Source organism: Saccopteryx leptura, chromosome 1 (genome assembly GCF_036850995.1).
Source record: "Saccopteryx leptura isolate mSacLep1 chromosome 1, mSacLep1_pri_phased_curated, whole genome shotgun sequence".
In the NCBI taxonomy this organism is placed as follows: Eukaryota; Metazoa; Chordata; class Mammalia; order Chiroptera; family Emballonuridae; genus Saccopteryx; species Saccopteryx leptura.
Genome location: NC_089503.1, coordinates 302,042,404 through 302,064,876, shown reverse-complemented (window position 1 = coordinate 302,064,876; position 22,473 = coordinate 302,042,404). Strand labels below are relative to the sequence as shown.

Sequence of the window (22,473 nt, the reverse complement as noted above, 5' to 3'; positions counted from 1 at the left end):
TCTCACTTCAGAAAAATACAAAAAAAAAAACCCAAAACAAAAAAGAAAACCAGAAAACTTTAGATTCCTACAACTGAGAAAGAATAGTTCAGAACTTTCTTTAGCTCAGTAGTTCACAACCTTAGCTGCAATGGAATTATTGGGTTGGAACCCTCCGAGGTGCTGGTTTAATAGCTTGTGCCTCTAGAATTGAAAATGACCCTAGGTGACGCTAAAGTGCAACCAGGGACTTTCTAGCTCCTTCCAGGTCGCAACCCGTGTGAGAAGGATATTCAGGGTCTTGAGCGGAAACGGTACAAAATTAATAAATATAGACAAAGAACTAAAGACATATAAAAGATGGGTTTTGATAGGAAGCCACAGCTCCTTGCCAGCAGTAACTCCTGCCCAGGCAGAGCCGCAAAAACATGGCCACTGCCCTAGCCACATCCTTCTTTAGTCTCCTGGGCAAGGTGGAAATTAGCAATGCAATGACATTTCCAAGGCAACCCAAGAACTCCACCACGTGTAGAAAACCCCCCACCAATACTTAACACAGAGGTCCCCAAACTACAGCCCGCAGGCCACATGCGGCCCCCTGAGGCCATTTATCCGGCCCTCGCAGCACTTCCGGAAGGGGCACCTCTTTCATTGGTGGTCAGTGAGAGGAGCATAGTTCCCATTGAAATACTGGTCAGTTTGTTTATTTAAATTTACTTGTTCTTTAATTTAAATATTGTATTTGTTCCCGTTTTGTTTTTTTTACTTTAAAATAAGATATATGCAGTGTGCATAGGGATTTGCTCATAGTTTTTTTTACAGTCCGGCCCTCCAACGGTCTGAGGGACAGTGAACTGGCCCCCTGTGTGAAAAGTTTGGGGACCCCTGACTTAACATACACAATCTTATACAAAAAAGTAACTTCCTTCCAGTCCTTCTGGGGAACATGGGAGGCAGGACGAGTACTGAAGCACAGTCCCCTGCAACTCAGGCAGGTGGGGTTGAGCAGACTGCCAGCTTACAGTCAGCTCCCAGCACCTCTGTCCCCCAGATATCCAAACTCTAAAATTCTGTTGATTTTTCGGTCTCCAACACTTCCAAGTATTCCTATACCAACAACCAGGGCCCCACCCTGTCCCTTAATTTTCATGTAAAATACTTAGGACTAGCTAAGTCATATAATTGCTCAGAGCTTCACTTAATAACTTGAGATTTGGGAAGCAGGCTCATTGTTTCCTTTAAATTATCCAGTGCCCTTGAAAGCAACTAACTGACTCCATAATCCTTGCATTCTTTTCCAATCCCATTATCTTGTTCTGTGGCAGATGCTAACCAGTATCCAAGGGCCTTATCCTCAGGGGGCTCCTGGCTCCTGGTAACTAAAACCAGCAGTTTGATAAGCTCCCTGATTGCTGAAGCTGTCAGCCTTCTATCCAGAATACACTGTCTTCGTCCGAACCAGACACCAACACCAAAGACCCCTCATTTCCTTAAAGGTCTTTTGCTTACCACCTATTTTCTGGAACAAATCTGAGTATTAAAGTTCTTTTATTTTCAAACAGCAACAAAAAAATCCATGACCCTAGTTAGCTTAAAGAAATAAGAATGTATTAGATGGACCCTGGGATGGTTCATAAATCCAAATCAGCTGTGAAAAAGCCAAAGCTCAGGAAATAGAAAATCTCTGAAAACCTTCTCCTCAGAGGGAGCGACCACAGAAGCCATACAGCTCTGGTGGCTCTTAACCTCTCTGTCTCTCTGTTCAGGTTTCACATTCCCTCGAAAAAACCTGTTGGCCTCGGCTCAGGTTTGGGTCTTCCCCTACGGTCAGCTACGGTAGTGAGGCAGGGAAAAGAGACGCAAACATGACCACTGGCAGGGGGAGCTGTAAACCGGGCAGCCACCCAACAGAAGTCTACACCAACCACGTTTCGTAAGCCTCTCTTCTGTAATTGATACATGACAAAGTTAAGGGCAAAAAGACACAAGACATTGTTTAATCAAATAATTTTAATAAAGTTACCAGTGAGCAGCAAAAGTGCAATTACATCAAAAGCCCCGTATTTTACATGTTAAATTGTTTTCCATTATCTTTACTTGTAAGGTGTTGAAGGTGGGACCCACTCTTGAATCTTCTTTCTAGTGGTGGAATAAGGTACATACTGATTTGGAGTGCCACTGAGGTTGAACTTATGGTTTTTCCAAATGAATTTACGAGCAGTAGGAGGTTTTGTTGTTGGAGGATCATCAGTCATACAGTGAAGCCAACGATGCCTTAAAGAGGGAAAAAAAACCAGTTATTTATTTACTTTTTTAAGTGAGAAGAGGGGAGACAGAGCGACAGACTCCCGCATGCACCCTGACTGGGATACACCTGGCAACCCCCATCTGGGGATGATGCTCGAATCAACTGAGCTATCTTCAGCGCCTGAGGCTGACACTCGGACCAACCAAGTTCTCCTGAGTGCCAAGGCTGATGCTCAAAGCCACGAGCCACTGGCTGTGGGAGGGGAAAAGGGAGAGAAAGGGAAGAGGGAGAGGAAGCGAAGGAGATGATCGCTTCTCATGTGTGCCCAGCCTGGAGATTGAACCTGGAACATCTGCACGCCACTGAGCCAAGGCCGAGGCCAAAAGAGACAGTTATGAAGAGGCAGCGTAGTATGGTGGGAAGAGGGCTAAAAGGGCAGCTCTGGAGCTATTTTGTTGCCTGAGCTCAAATCTTTAGCTGAACTTTTGTGTGTCTTAGTTGTTTCATCTGAACACCTTTCTAAGGATGGTATAAGAACTAAATGAGATAATACACATAAAGCATCTAGAAAAATTCCTGTGCATAGTAGGTATTTAACAAAGGTTAGCTATTGCTATTATTCTTACTGTATTTCATCAAACCTAGGACTCCAACAATTTTAAGATACACCATTATTTTCTCTATCTCTAAGAAAGAAAAATGCTGCCAATTAAATTATGATACTATTGATTAGAGTATGTATCCTAATTTTAGATGCAAAAATATATTTTAAAATTGATGAACTACACAGTGTTCCTCCGAGACGCCAGAGGCCGCCCCGGAGCTGCCGCGTGCATGGGCTGCGCTGGCTCACGGAGCGGTGGTCTGGAAGCCAGGCCGAGGGAGGGGAGGAGCGTCTCCGCACGCGTCTCATCACGCCAAGTCCCAACACCAGAGGACACAGAATTTGTTACCTTATGATTACATCACAGCTCAAAGCTCACAAGTATTTCAGCTTTAAGTGTTTAACCATTTAATGGAAAGGAGATTGGCTGAAATCCGGCCTACAGAAGGAAGCTGGCTACTTTCCTTGGAGGACACAGCGGAATATCTCTCTAATGAGAGAGAAAGGAAGGATCACTGTCCTGGGTACAATGAGTAGAATGGAGCAGGAAGCCAAGCTGAGTTTATATAAGAAAAGAGAGAGAGAGAGAGAATTCGTCACAGATCCCCCATGGCTCAGAGCTCATAAAGGCAGATATGACCCTATGAAGAAAGGGAGCGAGGAAACAGGTGTAGCGCTGCAACTCCAAGGAAAATAAAGAATAGCCCAGCTACAGAGAAAAGGCCAACAGGAGGAGGTTTCAGTAAAATAATCAACACTAAAGACAGTAAGAAAAATGCACGATGCTGTATAAGTTCAAGAATATCTGTTGCCTGATCGGTGGCACAGTGGATAGAGCCTCGACCTGGACAGAGCCTGAGGTCTTTGGTTCAAAAACCCGAGGTCACCAGTTTAAGCATGGGCTTGTCGGCTTGAGCCCAAAGGTCACTGGCTCAGCTTGAGCCCAAAGGTCACTGGCTCAGCTTGAGCACCCAGTCAAGGCCAGTATGAGAAGCAATCAATGAACAACTATAGTGAAGCAACTACAAGTTGATGCTTCTCATCTCTCTCTTCCCCCTCTCTCCCTTCCTGTCTCTCCCTCACTCTGAAAAAATAAATATATATATATATATATATATATATCTGCTAGCAGTAATTGATAGATATAATTATTAAGTGACTAAAACCATTAAAAATAGAGATAAGTTATTATTGTTGCTGTATTTGAGCTGAGTATTATGATCAGCTAACAATGAAAAATGAAGAAGTCTGTACACCCCGGGCTGCTGGCCCTATCACATCCTCCAGAGGAAACTGGGGATTAGTGAAAGTGACCTGGACCAATAAACTATGAAGATTAATGTGAGTTCTGAAACCTTGTGAGATGTTGCTGGTGAGACAGGCTCCACTCGCCACTCAGGGAAGGAACAGCTGTCAAAACCAAGGCTGTTTGTTAACTTATCAAGGGACTACATGTAAACTTAAGGCAAAGCAGAGATATTTAAACCCTGATGAGTCACCTTAAGTAACTAAAGAAACTTTTATTCAAATAATTGCTGTTAAGACTTCTGAAGGGTAAAATAATATTTAAGGAGCTATAGTCAAAAGATTTGTATTTTACTCAGTTAAGTGAGGAATTGAAGAGCTCATGAAGAAATAGAAAAGGTTCAAGAAAACTAAAAGATACTTATTACCACAATACATGAAATCAGAAAGTTTATGCAGGAAGGCTACTGGCAACAGAGGACGAGTAAACAATTTATTCTCATCATGGCAGTAGAAGGAACTATAAGACACAAAAAATGTTATTATCTGCTGGGCTAGCATAAGCCTTCTGTTATAATTAGTATTAAATAAAAGCTAAGGAAACGTTATCTTTTAGATTTCCACACCAGAGATTTTGCAAAACAGGTTTTCAGCCGGGTCATTTTTATTCCAATTAAAGATGCCAGGGGACTAAGAGCATTGTCCAGAAGACTGACGCAGCGGCCTAGAACCACTTAATTTTATATCAATTGTTTTCTTAAAGGACAAAAAAATACAAACTTACTTAAATTGGCTGAGAAAGTTAGTGAGACTACCAATAAGACTAGCAGAAAGTTATATAACTATTATTAAGTTTAGAAAAATGGACAAAAGATATTAAAAGATAAGTCATAAAAGGTGAAAAACAGTTTAAGGAAATAAAAATTAAAACAGCCCGAACCTACTCTTCTCCCAGTCTTCCCATCTGAATGAATGGTGCCACCATCTACCCAACCTCTCAGCCCACCTATGAATCATCCCTGATTCCTGCCACCTCCAAGCATTCCCCCACCTGCCATCCTGCTTCTCTCCCCAAGCATCTAGAACGTCTATGCCAACCAAAAACCAACCTGACCACAATGATGTTAAGTATCCTAAGTAAATTAATTTTACAAGATCAAAAATATTTAACTGAACCATGTACTGGAAAATTCATTAAGGACAAAATTGTTTTCTGTTAAAAATGAAAATGTTTTAACACATATTATTATTTTAAAAAGAACGTACGTATGGGGCCTGGCCTGGTAGCTTAGAGCATCTCCTGATACTCCAAGTTGCGGGTTCGATCCTCAGTCCGGGCACATGCAAGAATCAATCAATGAATGCATAAATAAGTGGAAAAATAAATTGATGTTTCTTTCTCTCCCTTCCTCTTTCTCTAAAACCTATTTTTTTTAAAAAAAGAATGTATGTATATATTACCTGAATAACTTAACCCTTAATTTTAATAAGAAAAAGCAATATATAAGGAGAGACTAGTGTACTACATAGAGGAAGAAAAGGTATGTTACTTAGAAATAAACAAGGGGAAAAAGCATATACACAGTAGATAAAAATCTAGACAAGCCATGTCACTTTTTCTTTAAGTACTTGATTCAAAAAATTTGAGTTCTAATACTTCAAACCATACAAAAGCAGCTTTGTTTCTAATGTTAAGTGAAAACAGTAATTAATAATACTATGCATAAAACAGTCTAAACTCTGACCTCTCGTGGCGCAGTGGATAAAGCGTCGACCTGGGAACACTGAGGTTGCCGGTTCAAAATCCTGCACTTGTCTGGTCAAGGCACATATGGGAGTTGATGCTTCCTGCTCCTCCCTCATTTCTCTCTCTCTCTTTCTCTCTCTCTCTCCCTCTCTCTCTCTCCCTCCCTCCTCTCTAAAATGAATAAATAAAAAAATAAAAAATAAAAAAAAATAAAAAAAAATCAATAAAATAAACATTAAAAAAAATAAATAAATAAAACAGTCTAAACTTTCTACCAAGCTATCCTCAGTAACATTTTACCTTGTCAAATTTTTAGTACATACTGATTACTTACTTTTATAATTCACCACCATAAAAATGAAAATAAAGACTTTTGCGCCTGACCTGTGGTGGCGCAGTGGATAAAGCATTAACCCAGAATGCTGAGGTTGCCGGTTCCAAACCCTGAGCTCACTGGTTCTGAGTAGGGGGTTGCTGGCTTGGGGGGCGGGGGGAATCATCCACTCAATCCCAAAGCCCGCCAGATAAAGCCCAAAGGTTAATAGCATGAAAAGGCCAAGGTCGCTGGCTTGAGTAAGGGGACAATGGCTCAGCCCTAATCAAGGCATATACAAGAAGCAATTAATGTACAACTAAAGTGAAAGCAACTACAAGTTGATGCTTCTCACCCTCTCTCTCCCTTCCTGTCTCTCTCAAATAAATAAATAAAATTTTTAAAAAGACTGTGCATTACTGTAGAGATGGTGGCAATTAGCTAACATAAGTGGACCCAGGCAAGCTCAAATCCATGTTGTTCAAGGGTCAACTGTATAAACTACCAGAGAGCAAGGATGCAACAAGAACCTGACAGTGCTTGTGTGACATTCCTGCCAAGGAGCATAGTCTGAGCCTCTCCAGAGGAAACACTGGACAAACCCACACTGATGGACCTTCTGTAACATAACTGGCTTGTAATTTCCAAAAGTTTCAAGGTCATAAGAAACAAGGAAAAACTGAGGAACCAATCCACAGTGAAAGAGACTAGAGAGAAAGAAGACACACATGGAATGCATGATCAGATCCTGTTGCTACCATGGATGTTGTTGGGACAACTGGCCAAACCTGAATGGGGTCTGAAGATTACACAGTAGTGGTACATTGTGGTGATTTTCTAACTCTGATGGTTATATCATGTGTAACTAGGAGAATGTCCCTGCTTGTAGGAATTATACGCAGAAGTATTCAGAAGTGATAGGGCATCATTTTGGCAACTTAATTAGAAATGATTCAAAGACTTGTAACTTTTCAGAAAATCTGGCATTATTCTCAATTTTTAAAAAATTGTAAAACAGACCATTCTTCCAGTGACCCCCAAACAATTTAGAAAAAAAGCCATGACTTACAAGATCTACATGATTTGGGCCCTACCTACTTCTCCTACCTCGTTTCCTAATATCTTCCCCTCACCCATTCGGTTCCAGGCAAATTGGCCACATTGCTGTTCTTTGAATATAGCAATACATCTCTAATACACAGGACTTCTGCACCTGTGGTTCCTGCTGCCTGGAGCTCTTCACCACCCCTTCTAATGTCATTTCCTTGAAGAAGTCTTTACTAACCCCAGTATGAAGCAGCCACCCGCTCCTCCCATGCTCTTTATCCCTTTATGAATGCCAGCTCCATATCATCTTCCTTGTGTTCACTGTTGCCTAAAATACATATTTGTTTTTATGTCTCCTCACATGAGAGCAAGGACTTTTGTTTTATTCACTGTTGTATCCCCTGTGCCTGCAATAGGTCTTTGCACCTGACAATTATGCAACAAATAGTTATTTGAATGCATAAAGATGATAAATTTTACTTATCCATTATTCTACATGAAAGATAATAACTGGCTCTCTAGTAAATTAACTCTACTTTAAACTTATTCATGAATCAAACCACAGGTAACAATCCAGATTTAGAATTCCACAATACACGACGCTCAGCAAAAGGGAGTCTGGGAAACAAACTGCTGAGCTTGGCCCACATCACTTCTTCTGACAAAGACATCATGGGCCTGTAAGCTTCCCTTACAAACAGGGCTCATCAGAGGTACTTAGCCTGCAGAGGAGGCTCCACCCCACAAAGAAATTTAGCTCCCATCCTCAAATGCCCTCAGGCAACTGCTAGGTGATGTCTTCTAAAGCTGTCAGCTTCTTTTTCATCTGATATAAAAGGGCTTGCTGGGCTTACTAGTACTTTTATCTTTTCAGATCTTTTTAATAGTTTATAATTTTAAATGTTTCACTTCACACAGTTTAAATCAGTTCCCTCCCCAAGCCTCGACTCTCCCAAAATACAAACCCTGAGCACCAATGTTAGTTAGATGAGTGCTTTGAAGGAGACAGATCTCAAGACAGCTCATCTGTCTTCTACATCCTCCATGGACCAATGCCACCCCAAAACAATCAACTAAACAAATAAAAACTGGGACACCTCACCCCCTAAAACCAATATTCCACTTTGAGACCGTGGTCCTGAATCATGGCCCTGACATACAAAGATCCCTCTGGAGAAGGTGGATAGCTCTAAACCTGAAACTAGTCCTCAGATCTTAACACACCATAAGTTATTATTTCCATCAAAAAGAGCAAAACATCCAGCCTCAAATGTAGCATCAGTGCTGCTATTAAGAGCTAATCAGTTTTATTATAAAGACACAATCCAATACCATGGATTTCAGACCACATTAGTGACATGGGTCAATGCTCCTAGTGGTCCAAGTAGAAGACTAGTGATTAAAACCTGGCTGTAGGCTGAAGTCTTAAAAACATGTTTGATTAGCTCACACAATGTTAAAACAAAATAAAACAACAAAAAAACCTATCTTATCCATTCAAGAAACCCATTTAATTTAAATAAAATTAAAAATTCACTTCCTTAGTCACATTAGCCACATTCCAAAAGGCCACATGTGGCTAGTGACTCCCCTACTGAACAGAACAGATATAGAACATTTCCGTCATATATTGAATAGTGCTGTATTTAAGTTGACAAATATTTTAAATTAACATATAAAAAAAAAACCCAAGGAATCTCACCATGAAGTAGATTTCCCCTTCCTTTTGAAAAATCTTATCTAGAAACCCCTGGCCAAATTCTCACCTGATGGAACTGAGGAGAGGTGAACAGGGCAGCTGTCCTCTCTGACAGAGAGTGTGCTTTTCGGTCCATTACAGTCTTCACTATTCACTACTGTCTCACACTTTACTCACTTAGGTCACACGTCTGGATTTCTAACTGAGCCTTTACAATGGAAGTGAATACCTACTCTGATATTACCCAGTGGTACTCACTAAAGCCAAAATCTATTTCTGATTATCAAGTTCATTTAAAATAAAATGTCAGTTAATCTGATATACTTATTTCTAGTTTTGTTTGTTTGTTTTTGGTAACACTTTCTAAACTAATCGGAAAGCTCTTCAGATCTTCTTGTATATTAACCAAATGGTATTACTTCAGCAACCTATGGAATCAAGATCAGCACTTTGTTCTGAAATATTTAATATAACATTTGGTAATTCAAGTAAGAGCATTTAGAATTTCATTTCAACATGGTTTTATAAGGGCCTGACCTGTGGTGGCGCAGTGGATAAAGCGTCAACCTGGATCACTCAGGTCACTGGTTTGAAACCCTGGGCTTGCCTGGTTAAGGCACATATGGGAGTTGATGCTTCCTGTTCTTCCCACCCCCTACTCTCTAGCTCTTTCTCTCTCTCTCCTCTTAAAATGAATAATAAAAAAAGAAATCAACATAGTTATATTATAAAATCATAGTTTTTAGCGATCTAAAGAATTTGAGGATTCTCATCTTAGGGTGAGAAAACTAAGTCCCGTTAAGGAGCTTGCTTAAGGTCAAACTGCCAAATGAGATCAGAGCCAGAGTTCTGGCTGATCCCTTCTCCCACAGCCGGTGATACTATAGCATAGAGGGGGTTCTGGAGTTACGATAGTCTCGACATACGACATTTCGAGTTTACAATGCTCACTCCCATAAAAACTTTAAAAAATTGAGATGTGAGTGTTCTGGCTTACACCATTAGCGTCGTACTACGTGGGCAAACTAGTTTGGTTGCACACGGCAGAAGAATAAGCAGTACGGTGTACAGTGCAGTATATTTATGTCCTTTTCCTTTTTCTGTGGCTCTAGATTATGATTTTACAACTGTGTTAGGGTAGGTAAATGACTTAGGCTAGGGTGTGTTTCAATTTACACCAAAATTTGGGTTACGTTACTGTCGTAGGAACGGAACTTGGCCGTAACCCAAGGACCCCCTATATTGTTTTTCCCCCAGATAGCCGCACCAATATATCTCCCAATATGCAATGTGATGTTGTCACATCTCCATCAAGAGACAGTATCTATGCTTTCTCCCATTAAACTTGGGCAGAATTTTCTAAGTGCCTTGACCAATGAAATACAAAACAGATACTGGATGATTTCCAAGACTAAACTGGACAAGGCAAGACGGTTTCTGCCTGGCACTCCTTCTCAGAGCACTTGCCCGAGGAAGTCCTAGCTATGGCCCCAGTTGACTGCCGACATCAACTTGCAGACACTGAGTGAACAAGTTTTCAGATGATTCCAGTATCCAGCCTTTGCATCTTCCATCTGAGGCCCGATATCCTGGAGCAGAGACAAGCCATACAGGCTATATCTTATCCAAACTCCTGACCCACAAAAACTATGAGCTATATAACCAAGACAGACTGCTTTCAGCATACTACTGCCTGCCTTATAAATAAATAAGCTATCCCATAAATATTTGTGTAGTAAAACAAATACTGCCAAGCAAAAAAAAAAAAAAAATGTTGACTTGGCTTACCATTCAGGGGGCACCATGCTTCCATCCACATCCCAGAATGTGTTTTTGCCATTCATTTCAGTAGTATATATAACCCATCGGTGACGGCCTGAGTAGAAAGATCAACATTCAAAAAGATTTGAGAAAATAAACACAACCCTAAAAAAATAATAATTGCATAATACCAAAGACAACCTTTTCATTAAGACTTTTATGTGCTCTTCTGTAAGAGAAATGTTGGATGACTAGAACCCTGGGTGTAATAGTGAAGGCAAGCTCCAGGAACTGTATGCCAAGCTTTCATCAACAGCCAGGCAGTTGCCACAGCAAAATCCCTGCACAGGGACTAAGCCTACTCTGTGGGTGGGGTTCAGACCTTTCCCACAGTGGAGAACCTCGGCTTCCACTCATGCCGAGAAGCAGTGGAGAAGGTAGGGAAACGTGTTCCCAGCCAGTTCTGCATCCAGGAGAAACTGCTCCTCCTGAGAAGGGGGCAGGAGAAATGTATTCACAGAAATCATACCTGAATTTTATGTTTCCATGTAAGTATTGTTTTGTACTTCAAATTTTTATTAAATTCATTGGGATAACATTGGTTAATAAAATTATATAGGTTTCAAGTGTACAATTCTATATAATACATGATCTGTGTATTGTGCTGTGTGTTCATCATACCAAATCAAATCTCCTTCCATCACCATCTATCCCCCGTTTGCTTCTTCTACCTCCCCCCATTCCCCTCTGGTAATCATCATACTGTTGTCTGTGTTTATGAGTTGTTGTGGGTTTTGTTTTTTTTCTGCTTAATCTCTTCTTTTTCACCCAGCCCCTCAACTCCTCTCCCCTATGATAGCTATTAGTCTGTTCTCTGTATTTATGAGTCTGTTTCTATTTTGCTTCTTAGTTTAGTTTGTTCCTTATATTCCACATATAAGTGAAATCACATGGTGTCTGTCTTCTTCTGACTAGCTTATTTCACTTAGTAGAATATTTTCCAGGTCCACCTATGCTGTTGCAAAAAGTAAGTTACTTATTTTTTATGGCTGAATAGAATTCCACTGTGTAAATGTACCACAGCTTTTTATCCACTCATCTACTGATGGGCACATGGGCTGTTTTCCAAATCTTGGCTATTGTAAACAATGCTGCAATGAACATATATATGGATGTATACATTCTTTCAAATTAGTGTTTCAGGTTTCTTTGGCTATACTCCCAGAAGTGGGATTGCTAGGTAATAAAGGCAGTTCCAGTTTTAATTTTCTGAGGAAACTCTATACTGTTTTCCACAGTGGCTGCACCAATATACATTCCCACCAACAGTGCACAAGGGTGCCCTATTTTTCACATCTTTCCCAACACTTGTTTTTTAAATGATCTCTAGAGATCCTTACAGAAACTGGTGATCATACATAATAGGCAAACTATAAATGATAGTTAGATAAGTAGGACAGTTCATGTCATCAAAAAAATATTGCTGCATTTTTTTATACATTTCTATGGAATAGTTGAAGGACTAACCACAATTTACAAGATTGTTTCTATTGGGTCCTTAAGATGGACAAAAACCTACATTTCAATCAAGACTCTGTCACTTATCAGTGATTAGGCAAATTTTATGAGCCTCCGTTTCTTTGTCCATAAAAGTAGATGATTATACCTATACCTTAAGGTTGCTGTGAAAATTAAATATCACACGCATACACCTATTTCAGCATTAGACAGGTAAGTGCATAATAAATATTAATTCCTTCTCCTAATTCCTCACTGTCCCCACCCCACAAACAGGGACTATTAAATGTATCACTATAATGGGGTTTAAACCAATAAGCAAAAGGTAATCTGCATTTACTTTAGTTTTCTTAGGTAAACATATAACCGACAAATATATCTATTTAAAGAAATACAGATTTAAGTCAGGATTTGCTTCTTCTACTACAGAAATCAATCTTAAGAATAACTAAAAGTAAACTATAATTCAAAGAGGCAGGGGAACATGAAGGCAGATGAAGAAAACTTTGGGTAAGGTTTCATAGAGTAAGGCCATTATGATAGAGCTGGACTTGAACAATCTCACAGCAGATACAATATATCAAAATTTTAAATGGGTATACCAGACTCAACAATTCCACCTCCAGAAATTTATTCTTAGAACATTTAAACAAGTGAATGTGATGTAGTTACAAGCAAGTTCACTGAAACATTGTTTCTAGTAAAAAAAAAAAATTCAAGGCAATCTAATTGTCTATCAGTAGTAAAGTGTTTAAAAAAATAATGGTTCTTCTATACAGTGGAATATTGTGCTGCTATTAAGAATGCTGTGAAAAGAAATTTTAAATAAGAAAACACAAACTAATCTCTAAACAAGAAAGGTAGCTGTAGATATAGCCAACTAATATGGAAAAACGGCTCATGGTTTTTATGTAAAATTATTTCCACTTATAAACAACATGCATGACATAATCCCATGAAAAAAAAGTAAATGTAGATTTATACATTCATCTAAGAAGTTCCTTGTACATTATGGAAGACAGAGTCAAATCAAGTCTCAAGCTCACTCTCATTATTCATTCCAAATAATAAGGCACTCACCAAAAAACTGCTTGTTGTCTTCATAGTACTTGTTTCCATATTTGTCTTCCCCCACTAATGTACCAACCCTCACATCATTTGCCCTGTGAATACCCAAAAGAATAGACAGTTTAGAATGATTCTTTGTTCAAAACACAAACAATAAAGTGAGAACACCAACTTTCAGAAACAAAGGCTGCTGTATCCACTAGAAAAATGAAGAAATGCTTGGAGATGTCGCTGGTTTATAGACTTCTAGCCTGCATCTCCAGGCTCACATCACCCACTGCTGATGAATCAGCTTTCAGGTAAGAGCTCTAGAATACTTATTTATGTTGCCCCTAGTACTGGACAACACAAGATAAATTGATCCAAGTGATATTCTTAAATTACACTAAATGTATAGATCCAAGTTACAAGACTACTTTTATCTACTATCCCTAGGACATGAGGCACTGGAGTGAGCAAGTCTTTAGGAAATCAGGAAGCCAAAGTGTTCATCTTAAAATGATATGAATGCTCTGGCTTTCATTCGATTCTGGATCTCCAATTGGCTTCCACGGACGATGCTGCTAGTAGGATCCAATAAATGTCAGGACTAGTAGGGACCATTAGGACCACCGCTGCAGAGAAGGTAACTGAAGGGGTTGGGGGTCACGCAGTGAGTGTTTGGCAATGCTCATTACTCTACAGGAAAAGGGGCAGGGATGTAGCCCAGGTGCCCTCGCCTTCACTAGAGCTGGCTTTGGTTCTGTCTTTGCGAGACCCCTGCAAAGAGAATTCGTCCCCGGGAAGGCAGAAATAGGGCCGTTTGTCCTTGACCAGAGCTGCGATTTTTCCAAGGTGACCCAAGCCCGCGCCCTCTTTCCAAGAACCCAGCCAGCGCAGGTCCAGCCCAGAGGCCAAGAGCATGGCTCTGGCCGCCTACCTGAAGAAAACTCGGAGATAGCCTCGGAGGCCACCGTGGCCGGTGACCTGCTGCAGGGCGCGCTGCAAAACCTGCAGGTACTCCATCTTGACCCGCAGGCCCCGCCCTCGGGTGCGCCGTTCCAAATGACCCGGAGGGAAGCCAACACTCAGCTGTAGGGATCCGACCACAAAAGGTCCCCAACTCGGACGTCGTAAACGGAGGTGGTTCTGCGCGTGCGCAGAGCTGGAGCCACCCCACCCCACCTCCCGCGCGGTCACTTTGCTATTTCCCGAGAAGGTGCGGTTGGTTTCCCTGGGAGGCAAAGGCGCAATAAACTTTCACCAGCTCTAGGAAGTTGCGTTTAGAAGGCCGGACATGTGGTGGAAAACTCACCTAGACTAGGCTTTCCCAGGTGGAGCTTTTTCATCTCAAATGATCGACTCGGGCTAATTCCTTTCTAGTGCCAAGATTCTTTAGAAACAAGATACCATTAGGGGATTAACTATTGAGCACGTAATGCTATTGAGTACATATACTAACGTTGTGTAGGAATAGCGAGGAGACCTAGAAAAGTCTATGACTATCTGCTCTCAAGGATTTGGTGACTTAGTGGCTTCTCTCCTTTAGTATCTGAGCCCCTGCCATCTTATAACTGTAACTGTCACACAGGAACAGAGAGAGCAACACAGTCGCAAACGAAATCCCTAAACTCCTTCCCCTTCACCCAGAGCTGCCAGGAGTGGGGCAGGGGCTCAGTCCGACCAGGAGAAGTCCTGGACCCTCAGAGACCGATGCCTCAGCACCCTTCCTGAAACGCTGTGACCCTTCTCCAGCACGTGGCACAGTCCCTGCTGTGGGTGTCCTGCTGCCAAGGGAGATCTGCAGCTTGTCACGTAAGCGTGCTCCTGGTTCCAAGACTCATGGAATCTCACCAGTTCAGCAGCGCCCTTGTAGTATTCAACCAGCGGCAGCATCTCAGAAGGATGTCATTAGTCAGGAAGCTGTCCTGGACTTAGGCCATCTCCATACCTGTGCGGATGCTGTAAGTCACTGGGCCTTAGCTTGCAGGGAGGGACACCAGCCAGTCACCACCAGCCACCCCAACGTCCTATCCCATGACATCACTGTCCCTCACATCTGCCCCGCTGTGCAGGATATTTAACATTTTAAACTATATAAAGGATATTAGGTGAACATTATCTCTAAATCTCTAGTGGCTATATTTTATTTGGAACATTCTCTCTTGATTCTCAACCATTTCAAATGGGAACTTTAGCACCTCACTTCCTTCGCTCTTCCAGACTCTAGTAAACATATCATTTCTCTCAAAAGGTCCAGGTTTATCAGATTTACACTTGAATCATAATTGCAAGCTTTCATTATTGTCTATGGCTTTAAAAACTGAAACACAGTGTTTCTTGAAAGTATTAAATTAATATGACTAGACCCAGAAAAGGGATTTAATTTTATGCTACTAAATCTTCAAAGCTAAAGGAAAAACTTGCAAATATCAGGGTCAAATTTTCTTAGACTCTATCAATTACTCAAAATCATGTCACATTTAAATGTTTTATGTTGAACTGTGACTTTCATACATTTTTTTAAAATTATTGAATTTATTGGGGTGACATTGGTTAATAGAATTATATAGGTTTTCAGGTGTACAATTCTATATTTTCTTATTTTTTAAAAAATTCCATCTGAAATATTCCTATATAACTCTAAAAAACATACCATACTATCATTATTTCATATTAAAAAGTTATTAATTCACCTGACCAGGCGGTGGTGCAGTGGATAGAGCGTCGGACTGGGATGCGGAGGACCCAGGTTCGAGACCCTGAGGTCACCAGCTTGAGTGTGGGCTCATCTGGTTTGAGCAAAAGCTCACCAGCTTGGACCCAAGGTCACTGGCTTGAGCAAGGGGTTACTCGGTCTGCTGAAGGCCCACAGTCAAGGCACGTATGAGAATGCAATCAATGAACAACTAAGGTGTCTCAATGAAAAACTGATGATTGATGCTTCTCATCTCTCTCCATTCCTGTCTGTCCCTATCTATCCCTCTCTCTGACTGTCTCTGTAAAAAAAAAAAAGTTATTAATTCCTTAATATTAAATATTCAGAGGGTTCAAATTTCCCTCAGTTTTTCCAAATAAGGTCTATATATTGTAACTGGTTTTCATTTAAATTCCTTTTAAGTCTATAGGTTTCTCCCATTCTCCACCCTTTTTTGTATCTCCAATTTATTTTTAAAATTTTTTCATTGATCTGAGAAAGGGGGAGAGAGGGGGAGAAAGAGAGAGGCATCAACTTATTTCATCCACCTGTTCCATTTAGTCGTGCACTCATTGATTACGTCTCACAACCACTGGCATACTGGGTCTACACCTCATCTACTGAGCCACCCAGCCAGGGCATACTTCCAATTTATTTGAAGAAACGGACAGCTTCTCCTGTATAGCTTTCCCGTCTGGATCTTGATTGTATCTGTTTGTTCTATCTCCTGTATTTCCTGTATATTACTAATTAAACCTAGGTGTGGCCAGTTTGGTGGGGTTTTTTGTTTGTTTGTTAATATATTTCATAAGCGATGACATCCTTCCATTGGGAAGCACACAGTATGTCTGCTTTTTTCACTTTTTGTGATTTTAGCAGCCAATGATAAACATTGCCTATGTAATACTTTCCTAACTTCCTTAAAGTTTTTTTCCCAACTGAAAATTTTGAGATAGAATTACATGCTGTTGTAAGGTAGTACAGAGATCCTACCATTTATTCTTTTCTCAGTTTCTTTTAATGATACATTTTTCAAACTATATTATCACAACCAGGATACTGACATTAATACAACCTACTGATCTTACTAAGATGTCCCCAGTTTTGTCTGACCTGTAGTGACGCAAAGGATAAAGCATCGACCTAGAATGCTAAGATTGCTGGTTTGAAACCCTGGGCTTGCCTGGTCAAGGCACATATGATAGTTGATGCTTCCTGCTCCTCCCCCCTTCCCTCTCACCTCTCTAAAAATCAATAAAGTCTTAAAAAAAAGTATTAAAGTCCCCAGTTTTATTTGTACTTGTTTGTGTGTCTGCATGTTTACTTCTATACAATTTTATTTATTCATTTTAGAGAGAGGACAGAGAGAGAAAGGGGGGTTGAGTGGGAAGCATCAACTTGTAGCAGTTGCTTTTCATTATGTGCCTTGACCAGGCAAGCCCAGGGATTTGAACTGGTGATCTCAGTGTTCCAGGTCGATGCTTCATCCACTGTGCCACCACAGGTCAGGCAGTTAGTTCTACAGAATTTTAAAGCATTCAAGTTGCTTTAAATATACCTAACAGTTCTATCACAGGAATCTCTACTGCCTTTTTATAACCATACACACTTCTCTCCTCTCTACACCTCTCACTTGCCTGTCTTCTCTTCCTTAAACTCTTACTATAAAAATATGAGACCTCCTGAATTCTCTAAAGTTATGTTTATTTGCTATTTCTCTGTCTTTTGTTTAGGGTGAGTTCTCAAACAACTTTATCTTCCAACCCTTCTAATGAATTGCTCTATCATTTTTAATATACAGGGGATTGTTCCTTGCTCCAAATTTCCCTTTTCAAAGCACCCTGTTCTCATTTAAAGGATACAACATCTACATTATTTTAATATATTAATAAGGGTGGGTATTTTTCTGGTCCCTGCATTATGTCTACCCCTCTCCATGTGTGATCTCTTAAGTATTAGAGATTTTCCTCAAATATCTGGTGATCCTGGTTTTACACTCATATTTAATAGTAGGCACTAAAGAGGTGAATGAAAACCCCTGTACACATACATTGACTTGAAGATACTGGGCTTCAATGAAATGACCAAGTGTCAATTAGGCTCCTTACTTAGGCACCAAAAGTGAGTATAGATCTTTTCAAAGGAGGCAGTTAGTTTCTCTGAAGAAAAAAATCCCAGCAAAGGAGGCTGTACCTGATAGCCAGCATTCGGGGAACACTGTTAGGAAGCCCACATTCAGAATGCAGATTTTCACTTAATTCATATCTTCAACCCTGTATCTAATCCAAGCCTTCTATTTTCCCTAGTATTCTCTAAGTTCCATGAAATTTCAGTTGATTTTTAAGGAGTATTAACCACTGGTATCTTGCTCGAAAAGGGGGTAGTCACTGGATATAATTAAGTATAAAAACAGTTCAATGATCCTGTATATAGACTTGCAATCAATCCTTCGTTTTAGTGTCCCAAGCACCATCTCTGAATATGAGCATCTTTTCTGGATACTGCCAAGTATACTGGCTTCTTTCTCACTGCATTGCCTTTTGCAGGCACTCAGAGATTCCTTGATTCTGGCTGTTAAGTCAGCCATTCTCTACCTGGATTTTGTTTTCCAAAAACTTATTGAAGTCCCTTATCCTCTGATTTCATCTCTTGCTTTATTTGTCATTCTGTGGTTATTTTCCTGAAATTTCGAGAGAGAAAGAACATACATTAATAGTCAATTTGTAATATTTAGTGTAGGGAAAATAGCTGTAGTTAGGCTTGTTCACTTGTTTTCCAGCTGCAAGCACTTGCATTAATGCATAAGCATGTGGCAGAAAGCCATATGTGTATAAGCTATATAAGGCTATGTAAGATCTATTCAGCACAAATCACTGACCTGTCACTGTGAGGGGTGGGTGTTCCTGATCACTTGGCCACCATTGCACGGGACAATTTTCCTGACCACTGCCTCCCACTGTTGGGAGAAGCAGTTTTCCCCTGCCTGTTCACTTGCCTGCTTCTGCAGGAATCCAATAAATGGGAATGGCCCAGGCCTTTTGATTCTGCAGTTCTTCTGAGGTCTACCCAAATCCAGTGAGAACCTGCCTAGCCATGGCCACTGGCAATATACCTGGTATAGTGGGTAGGATTTGGTTCAGACTAGTATGGAGCTGCCAACATCCTTAAAGAGTGGGATAGGAGAGTGGCCATTCTTAAGCATGTGGTTCCCCGTGGCTACCCTACTGGGGGTTGTGGGCTGTGTGTTTTTTTACAGCCCTGCAAGCAGTAACTGAAAGCTCTGTGCGAGAGGCTGCCCAAATTTGAGAGCTCCAGTGTGAACTGGAGACCGAGCACCAACAGTGGTAGGAGCTAGAACAGTTGATGGAGGAGCTGTGAGTTCAAGAATTCCAGTGAGAGCTGGAGGCTGAGCACCAACAGCAAAGGGCACCGAGGACAAGCAGTTACTGGAGAAGGAAGCTGCCCGAGTCCAAGAGGTCCAGTGTAAAACTGCTATCGGCCAACCCAGGGCCAGGCTGGTGGTCACCAAGATGAAAAATCCAGCAGCAGGAAGTGTCTCAAGGCAGGCACAGCCCCCTCCACAAGCAGTTGAGCACTCTGCGGTCCGGCCCTACACACAGGCAGAATTGATGGAGTCAGGGGTGAAATTCAGGCAGAAACCTACCAAAATCTCTGGCAGCTTGGTTGCTGTGGTTGTGGGACATAGGGGTGAATGGCATCATGCTCTCCCGAGCAGAGATGGAGAAATTAGCTGCCATTACCATGCACTCCTCCTTAAGGCAGCATCTTCATAACTGCTGTGACAACCGAAGAAATCATACCCTATTAGAATGGGTGATGACTGCCATTTGTATGGTCCGTGAGAATGCTGGAGGGAGTTGGTGGCAGTTGGATATTGAGTTGCAGCAGGTTCTCTGGCAGTTGGGTATGAGGAATGCTGCATTCACTCTACGGTCCCGTGGGCCAGATGAGGAAGTATTTACAGCAGGAAGTATTCCCAGGAGCATCCTGTCTGCCTTTTTTGGGTCATTGGTGGTTATTTTGGGCTCCTATGTAGGACAGCCCATCAACACCGTTACATGGACCATTGGGGGAAGGTAGAAGCAGTACAGCACCATAAAGGTGTGTGGGCTACTGACTGTGCTGCATCCCTAACAAGAGAAACAGGCCTGTAAAGGTTACCTGAATGCAGATGTGGGTAGGTTTGATTGCAGCTGGGGCAGATAAAGAGAAATTGAATGGCAGGTCTAATAAGAGTCCTGTTAGAGCTTTGCTAGCAGCCTGAGCTGGAACAGAAGTTCCAGCTGCTGAAAAAGCAGGGAAAATGAGTGGCCCCAGCAGCTGCCAAGAAAATGGTTGACATTTGTGCCACATGGTGGCAAGATTACACATTAGAGGAAGCTGCAATGAAAACGGTTGGTGCTCATTTTGCATAGGTGCAAGATCAGATATTGGAGACGGCTGAGGGAGAGGAGAATCCCCTAAGACCCATTGTTCTAGTTTGAATAGGGGGAAGGCCAAGGGACCATCTAACGGGGATGGGTAGAGGCCAGAGGACCCATGTGGAATTGGCCATCCAATGGTCCCCTTCTAATGTGCAGCAGGTGTTGGCCTTCGTAGATAACAGGCACTTTTGCAGCAGTGAAGAGAACTGTCAAGGTGGCATTGGCTTTAAATGTGTTTGACTCTGCTAGGCTCTGTGAGCTTGCTGAAGGGTTTGAATGGGGCTTGTGGCCAACAGACAGAGCACTTATGGTAAGGTGCTGAGGTCTGTTATCAGAGCTATGTGGCTAGTTGTCTGTAATGAACCTTCACCTTGGGTGATTTGCACAGACAGCTGGGCTGGCTACCATGGACTACCATTGAGCAGTATAATTGATCCTTTTGTTTGTTTGGGGTTTTTTTGTATTTTTCTGAAGCTGGAAACGGGGAGAGACAGTCAGACAGACTCCCGCATGAGCCCAACCGGGATCCACCCGGCACGCCCACCAGGGGGCGACGCTCTGCCCACCAGGGGGCGATGCTCTGCCCCTCCGGGGCGTGGCTCTGTTGCGACCAGAGCCACTCTAGCGCCTGGGGCAGAGGCCACAGAGCCATCCCCAGCGCCCGTGCCATCTTTGTTCCACTGGAGCCTCGCTGCAGGAGGCGAAGAGAGAAACAGAGAGGAAAGGAGAGGGGGAGGGGTGGAGAAGCAGATGGGCGCTTCTCCTGTGTGCCCTGGCCGGGAATCGAACCTGGGACCCCTGCACGCCAGGCCGACGCTCTACCACTGAGCCAACCGGCCAGGGCCTATAATTGATTCTTGATGCAGGGACTGTAACAAGAGGGCACTGGCTTCCTTGCTGGATGGACAGGCCGTTTGTGGACAGTACTTCAGATTTTGAAACAAAGACCCTGACAGCAGGACCCGGCACCTATGGAGGCCCTCCTGTACCAGGCAGCTGCTCCCATCCAGTTGCAAATATACACCAAGGACATTTTACTCAAGCCAGGGTTTAGGCAGCAGGGCAATATGCTCCTTCTGCCTCAACAGCCCTCCTTAAAGGCCAACGGCTTCAATGGACATGGCCCTGGTCTGTTTGGCCTCCCACCTATGATGAGTGGCCTTATTGGCACCATGGGATAGGGGGCTTGAGGTGGGCCTCCAGTTAACTCTTTGGGCAACAGGCACCTGACTGCCTAAGGTAGAGGTAGGTGTATTATCCCGAGTACTCAAGGAGACGTTATTGTAAAGGGCACCTTTGTAATTATTGTCACTTTTGGTATAGCATATGCCTTAGTAGTCTGTTGCTGTAGTCTCTACTGTTTCTGTGAAAGGTGGGTGTAATGAACTTCACTCTTTGCACAGGGCCATTGCAGATGATACCTGTTACACAGATTGTGATGTAAACAACCCTAAAGGGGTGGAGTGTAGGAAAATTAGCCATGGTTATTCGGCTTGCTCACCTGTTTTGCGGCCACAAGCACTTTGCATGATTAATGCATGAGCATGTGGCAAAAAGCCACATGTGTATAGTTTGTTTATATAAGGCTGTGGTATTTCCCTTGGCATGGATTGCTGATCCGCTACTGCAAGGATGGTTTTCCTGACCACTGGCCCGCTGCTGTGAGAAGTGGTTTTCCTCTGCCTGTTTGCTTGCCTGCCTCTGCAAGAATCCAATAAACAGGAATGGCCCAATACCTTGCAACTCTGCAGTTCGTCTGTGGTCTGCCCAAATCTAGTGGGAACCTGCCTAGCCATGGCCACCAGCGTTACATTTAGCTGTAAGTCTTCAACCTGAATTATAATAATCCTAAAATAATGAATATGGAAATGTTTTCCCTTCTGGAAGTACTTGAATACATATTACTGGAGAGTTCTTAACAATGTAACAAACAAAAGAATAACTACTCAACAAATAAAAGTCTGAAATCATATATACTGTCAGAAAACAGAAATTTATAATGCAGGTCACATTTTAATATAATTTTAAAAACACTTCCAAATATAACTCAGATTTAATCAGGAAAAATATCTGCAAGAAGCATATGTGTTAATTGACCATTAGTACATGATTTCTAAATCCC

At 41.8% G+C, this 22,473-nt stretch overlaps 1 protein-coding gene across 1 annotated transcript; it reads right to left on the bottom strand.

Moving 5' to 3' along the window:
• Positions 1 to 1,971: 1,971 nt before the first annotated feature.
• NDUFA12 (NADH:ubiquinone oxidoreductase subunit A12) lies at positions 1,972 to 14,299 on the bottom strand. The gene is made up of 4 exons (XM_066361222.1): positions 14,149 to 14,299; positions 13,242 to 13,324; positions 10,671 to 10,758; positions 1,972 to 2,253 (listed from the first exon to the last, which is right to left on the bottom strand). Exons 1-4 carry the CDS (start codon positions 14,232 to 14,234, stop codon positions 2,073 to 2,075), a joined length of 438 nt encoding a protein of 145 aa, XP_066217319.1. The 5' UTR covers positions 14,235 to 14,299; the 3' UTR covers positions 1,972 to 2,072.
• Between the last annotated feature and the right edge of the window lie 8,174 nt (positions 14,300 to 22,473).